At 38.7% G+C, this 18350-nt stretch overlaps 3 protein-coding genes across 5 annotated transcripts in view; 2 read left to right on the top strand and 1 right to left on the bottom strand.

Annotated features, from left to right (window-relative positions):
• Positions 1 to 2440, top strand: part of dnaaf1 (dynein axonemal assembly factor 1) — a 5083-nt gene extending 2643 nt beyond the window's left edge. Inside the window, exons 7-10 of the mRNA XM_046856998.1 lie at positions 743 to 912; positions 998 to 1479; positions 2072 to 2125; positions 2208 to 2440. Coding sequence (XP_046712954.1) covers positions 743 to 912; positions 998 to 1479; positions 2072 to 2125; positions 2208 to 2318 — 817 coding nt within the window. The 3' untranslated portion in view covers positions 2319 to 2440. The remainder of the gene's footprint in view (positions 1 to 742; positions 913 to 997; positions 1480 to 2071; positions 2126 to 2207) is intronic.
• nrn1lb (neuritin 1-like b) lies at positions 2300 to 7391 on the bottom strand. 3 transcript variants are annotated; one of them, XM_046856999.1, is made up of 4 exons: positions 7260 to 7326; positions 5492 to 5661; positions 4976 to 5117; positions 2300 to 4180 (listed from the first exon to the last, which is right to left on the bottom strand). In XM_046856999.1, the coding sequence occupies exons 2-4, from the start codon at positions 5553 to 5555 to the stop codon at positions 3895 to 3897; spliced, it is 492 nt and encodes a 163-aa protein (XP_046712955.1). In that variant the 5' UTR covers positions 5556 to 5661; positions 7260 to 7326; the 3' UTR covers positions 2300 to 3894. The 3 variants fall into 3 exon arrangements, with proteins under 3 accessions (XP_046712955.1, XP_046712956.1, XP_046712957.1); XM_046857000.1 differs by lacking the exon at positions 7260 to 7326 and adding an exon at positions 5774 to 5898; XM_046857001.1 differs by lacking the exon at positions 5492 to 5661 and having other exon boundaries at positions 7260 to 7391.
• A 2978-nt stretch (positions 7392 to 10369) lies between these two features.
• On the top strand, positions 10370 to 18253 carry cog4 (component of oligomeric golgi complex 4). The gene is made up of 19 exons (XM_046857450.1): positions 10370 to 10548; positions 11178 to 11260; positions 11545 to 11659; positions 11749 to 11923; positions 12077 to 12270; positions 12377 to 12482; positions 12968 to 13125; positions 13210 to 13268; positions 13601 to 13734; positions 13931 to 14049; positions 14129 to 14295; positions 15299 to 15464; positions 16299 to 16361; positions 16452 to 16568; positions 16882 to 16974; positions 17088 to 17171; positions 17250 to 17351; positions 17681 to 17809; positions 17959 to 18253. The coding sequence occupies exons 1-19, from the start codon at positions 10399 to 10401 to the stop codon at positions 18091 to 18093; spliced, it is 2349 nt and encodes a 782-aa protein (XP_046713406.1). The 5' UTR covers positions 10370 to 10398; the 3' UTR covers positions 18094 to 18253.
• Positions 18254 to 18350: the final 97 nt, after the last annotated feature.

Here is an 18350-nt window from a genome sequence, read left to right as displayed (position 1 = left end):
AAACCTGTGGGTTTATAGAAAATACAGCGATAACAAAGTCCACCCCTGTTCATTTGAATGCCGTCTAAATAAGAGTCCGAGAATTTTTATTTACATTTTTTTTATTATTATTTTCCATCAATAGTGTTGCATCTTTAGGTAAAAACATCATGACTCTTCACCTTGATACTTTCTGTATTTTTATGATGTTCTATTTGTCACAAACAGGCATGTTGTGTGTAGCAACTATTTCACAGGCTGTACATTATAGAATAATTATACTATAATTACATTATATACTATAATTAAAGTAAAGTGGAGAGACAGGAGGCGGCGCTGGAGGTAGCAGAGCTGAAGATGTTAAGATTTTCATTGGGAGTGACGAGGATGGACAGGATTAAAAATGAGTTTATTAGCGGGACTGCGCATGTAGGACTTTTTGGAGACAAGGTGAGGGAGCCGCGATTGAGATGGTTTGGACATGTGCAGAGGAGGGACATGGGGTATATCGGTAGGAGAATGCTGAGGATGGAGCTACCAGAAAGGAGGAAAAGATGAAGGCCAAGGAGGAGGTTTATGGATGTGATGAGGGAAGACATGCAGGTAGTTAATTTAAAAGAGGCAGATGTAGAAGACAGAGGGGTATGGAGACGAATGATCCACTGTGGTGACCTCTAATGGGAGCAGCCGAAAGAAGGAGAAGGAGAGCGTGTCTCGTGTCTTGTTTTAGTGCATGAACTGCATGTATATTGTATTTGCACAGGGCTTTTGCAGAGGCCTGGGCCACTGGAGGTTTGGAAGGAGAACGTAAAGAAAGGGAATTATGGCAGTTAAGAGAAAGACAGAAAACAAAAGAGAGTTTGGATGCCATGAGACTCATCAAAGAAAATGCTCAGAAGGAACAACGTGCTCGAGAGCAGCAGGAGAAGAATGGTGCGCTGCAAAGAAATTCTTCATAGATGATCTTTTGCATTATATATTTTCCCACTTATATTCTTTTTTTTTATCCTCCTTACAGGAATCTCTAAACCCATAGAAGATCAGAACGTGTCGAGGGAAGAGCTTGAACTCAAACAGACTGAGCAAGTGCAGAAGGAATCAGTCATATTGGAGGAGGAGGTCATCCAGATTGCAGCAGAGACGCTCCAGTCAGACCCAGAGAAGGAACTAGTTGTGTCCGCAACTTTAGATGTTAAGCAGATGAACCAATCAAGTTTAGAAATGGAGCCGCCTCTTCAGTCAGAGTCAGACACAAACAACAGTCTGCAACAAGCGTCCTTAATAGATGAGGTTAATTCTACAGGGCTTAATGAGAAGTCAGGACAAGAGCAACATCAAAATCATGTTACATCAGAAAGGAATCAGGAGAGAAATCGATCTTGGGCTGAAGCTGAAGATCTACTCCCAGTATCATGCAAACAGGGTCCTGTCACTGAACTTGTCCCAGATGATGAATTACAGAACACTGTTTTATCAGACATTTCATTGCTGACCATTAGTGTGAGTTCTAATCACCTACAAAACACGAACGCATTGCAAAATAATATTCTTTAGAAAAGTATCTAATTATTCAATAATGTAAATTAGTCTTTTCTGTATAGTTCATTTAGCGCATCTACAACTCTCGTAGTGGCACGACTTTTTCTCTAATTTCGACTTTATTCTCGTCGTTCGACTTTTTCTCATAATTCGGCTTTATTGTTGTAGTGCTACAACTTTTTTTTATTTTATTTTATTTTATTTTTATTTATTTATTTTTTTACTATTAGAACCTAAACCTGAAATGGACATAAATAGGTTTATGTAAAAACTTTTAACCTGCTAAAAAAAAACTTATAGACTAATAGAGATTAGTTTTTTATTTCCAAATTTGACAATCAATTAGACCGTTTTAATGTAGCAGACATATTCTAAATGAATTTTGTGCTTTAGATTAAAATCTATCAGACCAGAATCTGATTTGACCCAAACCAAGCACTTCTCATGTTGCATAAACATTAATATTAAGCTCCCTTAACGAATACTTTAACATATTCATTACTTCTTTCATTATCATGTAAAGATGGTTATAATTTTGTTTTCTTCTTTTCAGGATCTTCCTGATCTGGATGATCTGGACACTGCCAGCATAAACATGATGCCTCAAGTACGCTGACATTTTATTTACATTTCATAAATTTGTATACCTTTTTGGATGAGTAAGTGGTAACTTCTGCATGCTTTATCAGGTGTTCCGGCCAAAAATCGAGGTCATCTCAGACTGCGAGAGTAACTCAGAACTGCAAGAAACGTCTCCCGATTTCTCAATCTTTGGTAGCTTTGCTCCCAAAAACATATGATTCCGTCCTGGCAAAGCTGTTCCGAACAAAGCATGGACAGTTAGCTAACAGAAATAAAGCTCCATCACACATTCTTTCTTGTGTTAATGCAATGCACACTTTCCTTGACTGTAAAACTACAAAAAGCAAACACACCAAAGATTCAAAATACAAAGGGATTCAAAAAATATTACTGACATCTTTACATTAATTTGTTTATTCATTCACATTTCGCACAGTTCTGTTAGCATGTTAGCTATTAGCTCGTACCGGTTTTCACAATCGAACATCGTTTGCTAAACATCTTAAAAATCACCACCCCTTTGATTAAATAAACACAAGAAAATATTACGTGAGCTTTTTTGCAAGGAAATTTATAACTTACGATAGTATCGACTTGATTTGACAGCAAACAAAGATGTGCAACCAAAGCGCAGATTACGGAAAACTAGTCTCATATTATTTTATTCTCCACATACAAACCGCTTAAATGAATCAAAGACCAAATCACAAAAATGAAACACTCTATGGCAATGACTTTCAACCGCTGTGCATTGTGACGTGAGAGATCATCAGGTGTTCCATGGGAAATCCAGTTACCCTTAAATTGGTCCACCTTATTATTAATTTCAGCAGTTACTAAAAATAATTTGTGATTGTTGAGTGTCTGCGATGTAATGACTGCCAGAGTAATTGAAAAGCTGCAGTGACTGCAATAAATAAATATTCGAAAAGGAAAAGTGAAAACTACAAACTGGGCCCTGGACAAAATGCTGACCCGGATGAAGGCCCTAGTATGAGTGGTGGTCAAAAGAAAGTGAAAACGGTGAGTTAGAGGCAATACATTGAAAGTTATTTTTTACCCTAGTTTGGATTTACTTTTACTGGAGATCAGACTGCACCTGAAAAGCTCTCCAACAGTGCCAAGGTCCCAAGCTGAAATGCCATTTCCAAACAAACCATCCTTCACTTTAAAACAAGAACGCACACTGTTTTGTATGCCTGAGTGAACACGATGAGAAACAGGCAATTTTAATGAAATAAACACAAAGGTGTATGAAAGCTAGCAACCTTAAATCTGAATTATTTATGTACATCTTAGCAGGCCTATGTTTCACAGTGTGTGAATATAAACAAATTGAGAGCTTAAACTGCAATGATATATACAGTGTACATTGTATACACATTTTGGTTGGTGGTGTGCTGTGGGATTTTTTTAATGTAGAAAAGCCATGCTTTAAAAAAGGTTGAAAACCACTGTTATATCAGAGACCAACAGTGATGGATCCCCAAGCAGAGGATGAAGGAAAAAGATGCCTGATCGAGGAGCTGGACTGATGTTTATTAACTAAAGTGTTTATAAGTACATAAAAGTGTATTTCTATAGAAATGAGAATGCAAGTGGGGGGTTGAATAAGTATTCTTTTATTACAAATTATCATTAAAAGTTATAATTTAGTAAAAATATCTCAAACTTAGACGAATCTACTAAATACTTACTTAAGAGTAAAATCATTTAATGAAGTAATTCTATATCTTATACAATATGTGTTAAAATATGTTGAAATATGTGATTTTCATGACATTGTTGCATCTCCTAAACAAACCAAATCAGTGCACAGAACATACAGGCCATGAGCAAGCACACAGAACAGACAGGGTCACTGCTCACACCTTGGCCTTTCAGTGACTCCTGATTAATCTGATCGGTAGTGACCGCGGTCCCAGGAGATGTCAGGATGCGACTGGCACACATTTCATACAGATTTCCCGAGAACTCTGTCCTTCGAGACTCCACTTTTAAAGACTCCCAGAGTTCTGCTGCATTACCTCGACATTCAGACAGCACGCTACTCACACACCGCTCGAAGGAATCCCAAGATCTGCCATAACACACACATGAGAACAAGTCATAAATATGCATCACAGTTAAAATGAGATCCGGATCCTATTTTAATGATCATCATGAATCATACCCAAGAGCAGAAGTTCTTTCGAGAACATGTAATTCCCAAAAGCAAGGAATAAGATATCAGTGTTGGTCTTTAGAAAGTGTGACATATTCATGGAGAAAGGGGCAGAGTTTGAATGAATAAACTCTAAAGAGGTATAATTAGGTAATGAAAAAAGGTTCTGCATTACACATTTTCACCTAAAAGTGTAATAGCTTTAATTACATTTAATAGTCAAGTTTGGACTCAATTTAATAATAAAGAGTCCTTAATATCTTAAAACATTAAAACAAACTTTTCAGTTGTGCTTGTGGGGGGAACTCTACAACAAAATGTTCACTATTATAAAGAGTTCAGCTAAAAATCTTTAATTATCTAAATAGCTTATAAATAATCAAACTGAAGAATGAAAAAAAAAATTGTAATAAAACATTTGGAGTTTGTGTGGTACAAACTCCCAATTATTGCTCACTTTTTTCTTCCTAATACCTACAACCTGTCAGGAGTTTAACATTTAGGTTATTGATTCTTAAGGATTCTTTATGAGTCTATTTAATAGTCTAATTGTCCTTACTTTCCAAGAGAGTACATTAATAACTGAAACAAAGTATGTTATTTAGTGTGTGTGTGTGTGTGTGTGTGTGTGTGTGTGTGTGTGTGTGTGTGTGTGTGTGTGCGTGTGTGTGTGTGCGTGTGTGTGTGAGTGAGTGAGAGAGAGCGCATTACCTGCAAATAGAGTCAATATCAGGGTCGTTGTCATTTTGACTGTTCACCTCATCCCCCAGAGTCACTAAACACTGAGCAAAGCCCCGATACACAAAGACACATGACGGAGGAACCACAGAACCCAGAACAGAACCACACACACCTGACAGAAAGAAAGTGTGTGTTAGTGTGTAAGAGAGAGAGAGAGAGAGAGAGAGAGAGAGAGAGAGAGAGAGAGAGAGAGAGAGAGAGAGAGAGAGAGTTTTTAAAATGGATACTGGATAATAAAAAACAAACAACACTTCATGTACTGAACTTAATAACAAACATTTTTTTAATAAATAAATAGAATTTCAATGCTCTGGCCTTTGTAAAGACATTCAGAGGTGCTTTATTAGATTATTAGATTATTTTGTTAGATTCCATTTGTGACATTAACTCTTCTTCTTTTTTTGGTAAGGAGGATAGTAATAAGAATATAAGTGGGAAAATATATAATGCAAAAGATCATCTATGAAGAATTTCTTTGCAGCACACCATTCTTCTCCTGCTGCTTTCGAGCACGTGGTTTCTTCTGAGCATTTTCTTTGATGAGTCTCATGGCATCCAAACTCTCTTTTGTCTTCTGTCTTTCTCTAAACTGCCATAATTCCCTTTCTTTACGTTCTCCTTCCAAACCTCCTATGGCCCAGGCCTCTGCAAAAGCCCTGTGCAAATACAATATACATGCAGTTCATGCACAAAAACAAGACACGAGACACGCTCTACTTCTTCTTTCGGCTACATTTGTGCTGCTGCAAGCTGGTCCTCTCCACATACCTTTGTCAGATACTACCGGCTTGATGTTACCGAGACCTCGGTGGCTCATGTGGTCTTAGGTGTGGGCTCTTTGTAGCCTTGTGCTACTAGGCCTGCACTCCTTTTAACCCTGACTGCCCAGCCCAGTTATGATAGTTTGTAACTTTTCCTGACACCCAGATTGGTCCAATCACATGTTTATCAACATCTTTTCTGCATGCGGCCCGCATGTTGGGTGTCATCAGAGTTTTAGCATGCATGTTACCATATGTCATGTTTTTCATGGCTGGGTTTTCACCCTCACAGAGTGTGAGGTCTGCTACTCTGTGACGTGCCGAGCACCACCTTGATACACCTGTGAGTGTATTAAGGGAACCGGGGAGTTGTCTATATCTCGAACACAAGATGATGAAAGAGAACAATAGGTTACTGTTCGTAACCCCGGTTCTCTAAGTGGAGTGATCGACTAAGTTTGCCCCGCTTGCTGCACGAGAAGCGAATATGCTCACTAAGGAAAGGTAGCACGTGCAGGTGCCTATGCACTCGGGGCGTTCCCTTACCTGCTATTGGGCACGAGCTCCTGTCTGTCAAGCCAGACTTGTTGCAATTGGATGCTTCTGCAGAGGTCAGGTACGGATGCCCTTCCCATAGGTGTCAGAGAACCGGGGTTACGAACAGTAACCTATTGTTTCTAAGACAACAAATGTTACTCTTGCGGATACAAGGTTTTACAATTTTACTGTATTTAACAGCAGTGTTTTATTACTACTGGATTTTCTGACCCAGGAGTGTATATCATTGCATATGCGTGTGTGGGGAGAGCAGAATACATAAGTGACGGTTAATCTGAGGATTACAGAGCAAAGCCAAACCTCATATAATCTCAGTGCACACGCATAGCTCTCTGTGTGCCCGCTTCTAACACAAACACAGTTTATCTACTGATGTAACAGTCAGAGGTAAAGCTGTAACTTTAATTTCTCTGACATCTTCAGGACAGAGGAATTTTACACCTTTTTTTCTCAGTAGCATGTGTAACCAACCGTGTTTCATTTTCTTTTTGTTTTAAATTCAAGAGAGAGAACTAACAGATGATGTTGAGGGAATGACTGGGGGTTTTGCTAATAAATTTATAATTATTTTTATTGCTAAAAAAAAAAGTATAATTAATAATCAACTTCATCACACCAGCCTGTCACTCAGTATGTTACAATAACACACACACACACACACACACACACACACACACAGTAATCACACATAGTTCATAATCTGAAGTGTGTTCACAAATTACACAGTTCCAAATTCAATCCATTCCCATGACTATGATTGTCTATGAAAACTTTCACAAGTAAAGTATTCCTGGTGTTTTATTAGACATAAAAAAAAGAAAAGAAATTAATCATTTATAACTATACCTAATCACTATCATATCACTTTAAACTATTTTAAAAGGCAAACCTGATTTAGTCACACACATTTGAAAATTGAATGAAGTTTTACTCACTGAGGCAGACAGAGATGAACAGCAACTGATGCATTTTGTTGTTAATCCTGAATCCTGAGCTGTTTCAACATCTGCACACACACACACACACACACACACACACACACACACACACACACACACACACACACACACACACACCAGTTCTGAGTTATTTGATAACACCGGCTGTTCAAGCCTTTAGGAAACGTTTTGTTCTGTCCTGTTTTTAAGATTAAAAAAGCTATGCATGATGATGAATGTGTGAGTGTAAAATATCAGGGAGGATTGTGCAGGCATGAGATTTAAAAAAAAAAAAAAGGATTAATGCTTCATGCTTGTCTACACAGTGCTTTATAATGAGGAGGAAGGAATTTAATCCATAATAGGTCTGTATACTGTTTTATAGGATATTATCTCAATCTGTCTAATCTTATTCTGTCTTAGACTTGGATTCCTGCAGTCATATTACCACCCCACCACCACCCCCACACACAGACACACATTCACTAAAATCAGGAAGGTTTGAGTGACAGGACTAGATTACGCCATTACGTCAATCCATGGGATTAAATTTTCCTAAATAAAACCAATGGCATTTCTTTCCATCAAACAATCCCTACAAAGCACAATGTCTAGCACTGACTTAACATTCACACTGTTAAAGCTGTGAAATTAATCAAAATGAAGGGAGATTGTAACATTCAGAATACAGAATCTATATCTTTATTTATATCATCAGTGTATAATGTATTATGTATTAATCATTTTACACTCTTCTTTTGTATAATCTCTAGCCATGTTTTTTGTTGCAATTGTTTTGTTTAAGCACTTTATCTCACATTGCGTACGAGTTCTTATTGATCAGACGTTACTGATTATTAATCTATAACAGCTGTGAAGCTGCAAATACCAGACTTGTATCAATACCCTTATTCAGTCAAAGGTATAGTTTTAAGCTAAATTTTTTTTTTTTATTTTGCTTCAATATTAATATGAAAATCAAAATCACCGCATTGCATATGGGCACATATAAAATCCCCAGGGGCAAGCTTTTATAGAAAAATAATGCGCTTCGCGGTGGATACTGGATATTTATTTATTTATGTGTTCTCTGCGACACCAGTTATGACCCACCTGGTACAGCATGAGATAAAGACGCCATTTGGGGCGATAGTCCGTCAGCGTCCCTACAGGGTCCCAGAGGCCTGTCGCTGGGCTATTGAGGAGGAGGGGCATAAGATGCTGCACGACAGGATAATCGAGCACTCAGCCAGCCCGTGGTCCAGCCCCATAGTGGTGGTGCCAAAGCCGGACAGGAGCCTTAGACTCTGTATTGACTTCCGCAAGCTCAACCTTGGACCTGACAAAGAGGTACTGGCAGGTAGCACTGGCGCCGGAGGCCACGGCTAAAACAGCATTCAGCACTGCTAAAGGTTATTGGCAGTACTGAGTCCTCCCGGTTGGCCTCCACGGAGCACCAGCCACCTTCCAAAGGCTCATGGATATAGTCCTGCAGCCTCACCAGCACTTCGCGGCTGCCTACCTGGACGACATGGTCATCCATTTCAGAACATGGACAGACCACCTCCACCATCTACGCGAGGTGTTGGGAGAACTCAGGAAGGCCGGCCTGAAAGCGAACCCACAGAAATGCAACTTGGGGCTGACTGAAGCACAGTGCCTTAGATATCGTATCGACGGGGACCTATTGAAACAACAAGAACTGTGACGTCGGCCCCACACAACAACAGGCAAGCGCTCCGAACATGACAGCCAGGCCACGTATTATGGAAAGCCACGGCGCACATGGCAGGGGGGGCGGAGCCACACAACCAGGCATGGCTGGAGCCTAATGAGGAGAGCGGCAACTCTTCACCCTCCTCGAGGCATCTGAGGAGTATAAAAGGAGCCATGAAGGAAAGCTGGTTGGAGAATGTCTGGCTCCCAAGTAACCCAGATCCTACTTCCTTGACCTTCTAGAGGTCTTTGCATGCCGAGGACACAAAGTACCCACCCGTACAAACTGGACGGGGTCTCAGCTTTCCTTAGCCCAGCAGTGGCTTAGAGCAACTCAGAATAGAAGCGACGCTACCCTGACACGCCTCCAAGCTCCAAGCAATGTTGATCAAAGGACTAATAAATACTCGCATTCACGACTAAACTTCTCCCTTTCCCCCACCACTCCTGTGCACTGTAAATAAAACATGACATGATTCCTTAAATTCTGCTCTCCTGGTGTGTGTTTCTTCTGTCACAAGAGCGAGTCTCTAAAACACATATATTGCAAAGAACAAATATATTAAAACAAAAGTCAGCAAGAGTCTTTTGATAATAATTATGATAGGAGATAATAAAAACTTTCTTTCGGCTTCTCCTATTAGGGGTCGCCACAGCGGATCATCCGCATGTTTGATTTGGCACGTTTTTACGCTGGATGCCCTTCCTAACACAACCCTCCCCATTTATCCGGGCTTGGGACCGGCACTAAGGCTTGTGCAACCCTAATGGCTGGGGTTGGTTCCCTGACCGGGTATCGAACCCGAGCCACAGCAGTGAGAGCGCTGCATCCTAACCACTAGACCACCAGGAATATGATAGGAGATAATAGCCATAATAAATCATAGTACTTTGAATACTTAAGTACATTTGAAGGCAAATACCCTTGTAATTTTACTTAAGTGAAATTTTAAAGGGAGCAATTTAACTTTTACTGGAGTAATATTTTACCTAGTGCTTATCTACTTTAACTTAAGTACAAGGTTTGTGTACTCCACTGGTAATTATACATGTGGAGTGAAGTGTAAATTCAAACCCCCAAGCGAGCAAAATGAACAAAAAAACAACACAGTGGATTCACGTTTATTATATTCAGAAAATACCACTTTTTATGGGGGTCGTATCATTTTATTTAGTTGTATTTATCCGCCACACCTTAAAGGTCGGTCCGTGAAAATATTATCCGACATTAAACCGGTCCGTGGCGCAAGAAAGTTTGGGGACCACTGATGTACATGATAAAAGAAAAGGAGTGTAGCTGTCGTGAGGTGTAATTAGTACAGCAGTCAGTAGGGGTCAGTGTGATCTAGAGGAGCGGAAACTCGTAGAGAAACAAGGTGAAGAAGAAGAAGAAGAAGAGGAAGTGACGTGGTTTGTGTAGATGTGGGGATCCGTCATGGATGAAGTCGGATCTCCGGCGTTTCGGCGCTCCAGCGCTCCAGCTTCGTCCTCCATCCGAACAGAGACCATCGAATCTCTAACAGACCTGGAAGATCTGGAGCGGGTTTATGCTCAGCTCTGTGCTGAAGAGGTGACATTCCGCATTACTTCATACTAATGACTCACCAGAACCGAACAGTGTTTACATTAGTCTTCCTCCTTCAATAACTACTACTACTACTAATAATAATAATAATACAAATAAAATGTTATTAAAATGACAAATAAAAGGTTTATCAACACTGTTAAACTGGTACAGCTGTCAAATCATAGAACTGCCATCAGTTTGAACTGTCAATCACGTTATTAGCCACGCCCACCATAAACCCCAAATACAACTTCATCTAAAATCTGTATTACACCCACCATTTAGTGCTCAAATTGTGTGTTATTGCATTTAGCCCCTCAAATTTATATATACCGTATTCTATTGTCTTGATCTGATCTAACAATGTATTGATTATGTGTGCTGTTTACTGTAATTTTGAGCTTTAACTCATTGTCAGGCATTACAGCGGTAGTTCATGAAGAGTTGTGATAGCTGCTACATGCCGAATGTGTTTCAGATGTTTTCAGATGATTTTCTCTGTGTATATCCTCATATAGTCATGTTTTATTACATCTCTGAGATAAGCAGCATGGCCTAGACACAATTTGAAGCTTTTACCTGATGTATAAGTGATGCATTTAAACAGCGTGCTGATGTAACTGGTTCTGCAGGTGGAGGTGCAGAAGGAGCTAAAGGTTCTTTCTGGACAACAGAGCACCATTGAAACCAAAATGCTCGCGCTACAAAGGATTGGGTGAGTGTAAGGAGCAGTAAACAATAGGATTAATTCACCATTAATATATATATATATATATATATATATATATATATATATATATATATATATATATATATATATATATAATCACAAAAATATCAGGTTCAGAGCTGTTAATATTGGCTGTAATTCAAACATGTACATGATTTAATAAGCTCCTTGATGGGTGATTAAATATTTTTTTTCTGCATTTTATATTGCTGATTTTCGAACTGTATAATTTAATGAGTAGCATGTAAAATATGCATATATGTTTTTAGACCCAATCTGCAGTTGATTGAAGGAGACGCCACACAGTTATCTGGGATGATCAACTTCACCTGCAGCCTGGCAGAGAATGTCAGCAGCAAAGTCAGACAGCTGGACCTCACTAAGGTCAGGCACACACACAAGCACACGCACAAGCACACACCTGCAACCAGGTTACATCTCCTACATACAGTGTGTATGTGTTTTGCAAATAGAAACGGCTGTACCAGGCGATCCAGCGCGCTGATGATATTCTGGATTTGAAGTTCTGCACTGATGGCGTTCAGACCGCTCTTCGTAACAATGACTACGAACAAGCTGCCGCCCACATCCACCGCTACCTGTCTCTCGACCAATCAGTGATTGAGCTAAGCAGGCAGGGTGGAGAAAGTGAGTCCTGATTACAGCTAATTATTATTTTGTATGTATTTGCTCTGTTACTGTTTAGTCACCATTCCATCTTTTATTCAGCTCTCTGAGCTCTTTGTTTGATGTAGTTTTGTGCTCTGTACACGTTTCAGTAATTCCTATGCCACTCGACAGGCACTGCAGTCGACGCCAGTCTCGCTTTGCTGCAGGAGGCGGAGGTTAATTTGAAAGCGCTGGTTACTAAGCGACTAGAGGAAGCAGTTGCAACGGGCGATCTGCCTCAGGTGGAACGCTTCTTTAAAATCCTCCCGCTGCTGGGCCTTCATGAGCAGGGACTCGCACAGTTCGCGAAGTACCTCTGCAGTCAGGTGTGTGTGTGTGTGTGTGTGTGTGTGTGTGTCTTTCTTTTTATAACCTACATGATGTTGATGTTGTTGTGTTATCTCTGAAAGTTTTCTTTCTCTATTTACTCAGTTGGCAAGTAAAGCAGAAGAGAATCTGCTCCTGGCTATGGGCTCTGATCTCAGTGATCGTCGTGCACCACTGATCTTCGCTGACACACTCACACTACTGCTGGAGGGTAAAACCACACTGCAGACTTTCTACATACATGTATTTGTACATACAATTCATATGACTCATATTTTACATGTATTATTTTATTATTAAATCTAATTTCTCTGTATATATTGTTCCTTACACACATTTGACTTATTTAGAAATAGATCATATAAAATATAGAAATGTGCACAATTTCACTGGCCAGAACCTGAATATTTAGTTTAGTTTGCACAATGCTGCTATATGTACTTCTGGTTGATGCCAAACGGCACTTTGCTGTGTATCTGTAGCATGCAATAACAATAAACTAACTAACTAACTAATAAAAATCTGATATGTGCTTTGGTCTGTATTTTGCCATTTCTTCCATGTGAGTTCAAGCAATTCACTGTTATTACACTGGACTATATTTAGATATATTTTGGGCAGGGAATTTAATATTATAAAAAAATATATAAAAACACTGCAATATTAATATACTTGGTTCGTGTTTGTGTATCTCAGGTATCGCTCGGATCATAGAGACGCACCAGCCCATAGTGGAGACGTACTACGGCCCGGGCCGACTCTACACACTCCTCACACACCTTCAGAAAGAATGTGACGCACAGGCACAGAAAGTGGTGGAGAAGTTCATCCAGCAGAGAGACTATTGCAACAAAGTGTGTGTTTGTTGTGTGTTCAGGTTTTTAATTTGTCTTCTCTTTGGGTGTGTCTGTGTGTATGACACTATGATGTCCCTGTAGTTCCAGGTTGTTCAGAGCAGCATGATGAGAGGTGTGTCTGTGGAGAAGATCGAACCGAGGTACATTAAACGTGTTGTATAACAATTCTGGATTCTGATTGGTCAGAGAGTGTTGATAAGTTTTCTATAAGAGCAGCTTCGACAGTAGCGCAGGTTTATATGAATATGCTTGTTCTAGTATGTTCTGTTACATCTATAGGTTAAGACTTTTATGTAAAGTGCCTATTATGATTTCATGATCGTATTTACATGACCTAAATGTATTTCCAGATTTATTGGCACCCTTGGAAAATATGGGCTATAGAAATCTAATAAATTATTAATTAATTAAACTAAATACATTTCACGATTTAAAAACATAACCCGTATCAAATAGTATATTGTGTGTGTAGAGAGCTTGACCCAGTCTTATGTGAGGTCACCCTGATGAACTCGAGAGCAGAACTGTACCTGCGTTTCCTGAAGCGCCGCATATCGGCAGATTTCGAGGTCGCAGATGCAACAGCGACCGATTCAGTGATCCAAGGTAACAAACTCCTGTAAACACGATTCTATATTCCTTTCAGCTTCACTTAAATCACACTGTAGCCCTGCAGCCCTGTACTGAAGTTCCTCTACCCTGGGTATTTATAGTGAAAAGTGAAAATAATCACAAGCGAGCTTTAGATAATATTTTATACATTTAACGAATTATGTTTTTCTTTTATTTATTTTTCTATCAGAGCACCAGCAGTGTTTAGAGCGATTGCTGAAGGATTGTAAGCTCAGTTGCACCATACAAGAGCTGATTGGTTACTACATCCCCATGGAGGAGTACTACATGCGAGAGACTGTGAATAAGGTGCGTGCACTTACAAAATTAACACATGCTTTATACCATGCATTATAATTCAATGAGGTTGTTGGAATTCATTGTTCAGGCGGTCACCATGGATACAGCCGAGGTGGGTCAGCTGAGTTCCAGCATGGTGGACGACGTGTTTTACATTGTCAAGAAGTGCATCAGCCGAGCACTGACCAGCGGGAACTCGGACTGCGTGTGCGCGATGATCAATCACGCCATCAGCGTGCTCGAGACAGATTTCAGGTACACACTGGCACATGTTGATCTCCGACATTAACCGTAAAAGGTAAAGCTGCAACTGTTCCACTGGACATTATAGAAAATCACCTTAAAGCTGTTCTTATGGACTTTTTCACGTTACACTTTTCTGAAGGTTTTGAAGTATCCATCTGCTATTAGATCACACAAGTTTCAGAAAGTAGGAATTTAACATATTAATTTACAAATTCATTTATACCCAAACACATTTAAATGAAGACTTTAACGTCTGATCTTAGACTTTTATTATAAATTAGTTTTTGGGTTTTTTTATTTTCTTCTATTTTTATCCTTTTTAGTATAGTAAACATTCTTGCTTGTGGTAAACACACACACACACACATATATACTATAAATACAGTTGATAGAGATTAGAAAAATACTTCCTTTAAGTGTCCTTTTAGGGTTTTTTTTTTTTTTTTTTTTTGTCAGATACCTATTTGCCTTTCAGAGTGGGCACATGAGCATAGGTTTGCAAAAGGGCGGAAAATGTACGGTACATTTCCATGGAAACTTCATCTGGGGAATTTTGGAAATATTCCAAGAAAGGAATTTATGGGAATTAATTAGAAGTGTTGGGAAATGTCTATAAAGTGTATCATATATAAATATAAACATTTGTTTTGGTCATAAGCTGACATGCATGCAAACTATCGATTTCATTGTAAGTAAAACAGGTATAGATATTTCTAAACATTATTTTGTGTGTAGGTTTCAAGAAGTGCAGTAAGTGTGCTGTGTGCATGTGACTGATGAAATTCAACTGTTTTAACCACAAATTTGTTTAAACTACATTTAAGTTCTCTGTTATAGGATAACATGCAATTTAGTAAATTCACAATTTATTCCAATTAATTCATCTTAATGCCTATATTTTCCCATTAATTCCATGGAAATTAAGTCTTGAAAGTTCCCAGAATTTTGCAACCCTACATAAGCATTAAAAAGACCAACATGAAATATGTTTATATTATGTGAATGTGTTTAGGGAAGTGCTGGTGACGAAACTGAGAGCTGGTTATCCAGCCAGCACTCTGCAGGATCTGCATCGTGGTGTTACCAGCGCCGTCAGCCTGATGCAGAGCAGTTTACAGCAGGGAAAAATCCAATCTCTGGGCATCGAGAGTCAGGAACAAGCCAAGACCGCTTACCTGGTGAGAAACATCTCATTACATCTGGTTTTATCTCCATATTAAGGAGTATATTGTACAAGTAAAGCAGCATCCATCAGGATATCAGAACCAGAATCATGTCTGATAGACTTTCGTATCCTTTTTTCCAGTGTTTTGGTGTTAAGTCCAAAGATTATGTGTTTAAAGCAATAAATAAATGTTTTAATCACTATTCTAATATGTAGCTAGATGGGAAAATAAATGGCAATAAGCCTAACGAGTCAACTATATGAATGATTTGACTCATTGACAAGAGTCAGAATATAAATCGATTCTTATTAGTGAACTAATTATTTGACTCTCTTAAAAGACTGGAATTACACACAGATTATTGTTAGTGAGCTAAGTCAAATGGTTAGGTAAAAGAGACAACTCTTAGTGGTGAACTGGATCAAACCTTGCTTAAAAAAGTGCTAGAATTTAAGTTAGTGGACTTTTTATTTAGCTGATTCAAATGATTTGACTCACTAAAAAGTTGAAATTTTACAGTGCCAACTGTTCTTTGTGTGTCATATCATGTTTTTTTTTTTTTACATTTATGAATTTTAAGAGTTGATTCTTTTTTAGTGAGCCATTTGATTTGACTCACTGAAAAGTGTTTTAAAAGTGTCATCCTTTATTTAAAGGCAGAACCTTTATGATCTGACATCAGTTGTTTTCGGTGTGCCAAAGCAAATGATTTCACTCACTAATAAGAACCAGACAGTTCTGTTTGTTTGTCTATTGGGACTATTCTAGCCCCACCTGCATGCCCTAGCTTGGCTCACATGTTGCTAACTGAAATGTATTCTAAATGCTTTATGCATTGTCTTCCAGGTGACCCTGAATAACGTACAGGTCTGCAGCGAGAACATCAGCACTTTGAAAAAGAACCTGGAGGTCTGATTTTTTTGTCACCTGTTAGATTAACGGTTTTTCTTTGAACCTGTGCTCACCTCCTTTCTATCTTCTTTTTTTTATGTTGTTTAGAGTGATTGTGCCAAATTGTTCAGTCAGCTGGCCGGGTCAGAACACGCTCAGGCTAAGATTGACAGCTGTTTGTCTGACTTGGTGAACACATCCAGCAAGTTAAAGGATCTCCTCCAGGTCAGAAAATGTTCGAGATGTTAGAATTTTGATTTTAAAAAATCCATACATTAAGGTTTAATCTATGGATTCTTTTTATAATATCCACATGTAATATTTTAAGATATGGATTATGAATATTAAATCATATTAAATTATGGGTTATTCTGTAATCTATTTTTAGATATTTAAATGTGTACCTTGATTTATTTATTTATTTATCCAAAAGTTTATGCTTAAAGTTTGATTTTTAAGTAATCACAATTGCGGTTTATATGTGTATAAAATTATATATTTATATTAAAATATCAGGTGTGTGTGTGTGTGTGTATAGGAGGGTCTTCAGGAGCTGAGTAACACAGCTATTAAGCCGCAGGTGAAGCCATGGATCAGCAGCTTCCTGTCAATTGCACACAACATTGAAGAAGTGAGAAGTAAACTCAGTAATTAAATAATACGCTATTATAGAAAATTAATCAACACCTTCTGACCAACCAGAATCGTTTTTTTTTTTGTTTGTTTTTTTTTCTCTCATTTCAGGAAGAGTTCAGTGAGTATGAAGTAAACGATCCATGGGTTCAGCAGCTGGTTGTGCAGCTGGAGCAGCTCATGGCCGAGTTTAAGGTAAAAAAGGGAAAAAATAAACTTTCACACATTTTGTTGTGGACGTGACATGGCGTCTGACAGAGCGCTTGTCCTCAGGCCGCCTTGTCCCCCATCATCTATGACACACTGACCAGCCTGATGACCAGCTTGGTCGCCATGGAGCTGGAGAAGACTATCTTTAAATGCACCTTCAGCAGGGTGAGTCTCTGTGATACACTTAACACTTCTTACCTCATCAAACATTTCTTTAATAACATTTCTTTCAGTTTCCTCACTTCTCAGATCCTCCATCTGCAAACAGGAGGAATCAAGGACAAATATTTTTACTGAAGGAGACATCCTTGCTCAATGCTTGCTAATGGTTACTCTCATTCTGTCTTGCTCGATGTGTTTCTCTCTTATTATATATATTTCACACTGTCTGCCTGTTTCTCCCCATCATTTTTTCTTTGTCTGGGTTCTGTTTCTCTTATTTATTCAACCTTCACTTTCTATTTTATATATATCACTCTGTCTGTCTCTCACAGTTGGGTGGTCTGCAGTTTGATAAGGAGTTACGTTCGCTGGTTGCTTATCTTTCCTCCGTCACCTCATGGACGATTCGGGATAAATTTGCTCGCCTCACTCAAATTGCCACCATCCTCAACCTGGAGAGGGTTTGTACCCATGTTAAATCAGTACTTGTGTTTTATTTCTTTTTTTTTTTTGGATAATAATTTGAATACAAGTATGATTTTAAAAAATTTACTTATACTGTCCAGGAGTAAAGAGGACCTAATATTCTTTTCCCTTGGTCTTGTTTCAGGTGTCCGAGATCTTAGATTACTGGGGACCGAACTCTGGGCCTTTGACGTGGCGTTTGACTCCGGCTGAGGTTCGACAGGTCCTGGCTCTCAGAGTGGACTTTCGCAGTGAGGACATTAAAAGACTCCGCCTTTAATACGCCACTGAAGCTGACTGGATCATTTTTAGTTATTTATGTTTATAAGAAAGCAAAAGACGATGTATATAATCGAGGGATTTTTTTTTCTTTTCATTTGCATAATAACTTGATAAAGGTTTTTGGGTTTAAAGTCATTAAAAGAATTGTTCTATCAATACCTACAATATCTAGTTTTTTTAATGCTCAGTTTTATACCCAAAATGGGGACATGCTTGCTTGTTATTAATATTATAAAACATTTGGATCACCACGAA

This window comes from Silurus meridionalis, chromosome 9 (genome assembly GCF_014805685.1).
Source record: "Silurus meridionalis isolate SWU-2019-XX chromosome 9, ASM1480568v1, whole genome shotgun sequence".
Taxonomy (NCBI): Eukaryota; Metazoa; Chordata; class Actinopteri; order Siluriformes; family Siluridae; genus Silurus; species Silurus meridionalis.
This window is presented reverse-complemented; position numbering and strand designations above follow the sequence as displayed.

Excerpts from the sequence above, each read along its gene's own strand:
- cog4 (XM_046857450.1), top strand. The coding sequence starts at position 10,399 with ATGTGGGGATCCGTCATGGATGAAGTCGGATCTCCGGCGTTTCGGCGC. Across the intron at positions 14,296-15,298 it reads GTGCTCGAGACAGATTTCAG|GGAAGTGCTGGTGACGAAAC; the intron begins GTACACACTGGC and ends GAATGTGTTTAG. Across the intron at positions 15,465-16,298 it reads AAGCCAAGACCGCTTACCTG|GTGACCCTGAATAACGTACA; the intron begins GTGAGAAACATC and ends ATTGTCTTCCAG.
- nrn1lb (XM_046856999.1), bottom strand. The coding sequence starts at position 5,555 with ATGAGACTCATCAAAGAAAATGCTCAGAAGAAACCACGTGCTCGAAAG. Across the intron at positions 5,118-5,491 it reads AAAGCAGCAGGAGAAGAATG|GTGTGTGTGGTTCTGTTCTG; the intron begins GTGTGCTGCAAA and ends TCTTTCTGTCAG. Across the intron at positions 4,181-4,975 it reads GATATTGACTCTATTTGCAG|ATCTTGGGATTCCTTCGAGC; the intron begins GTAATGCGCTCT and ends GTGTTATGGCAG.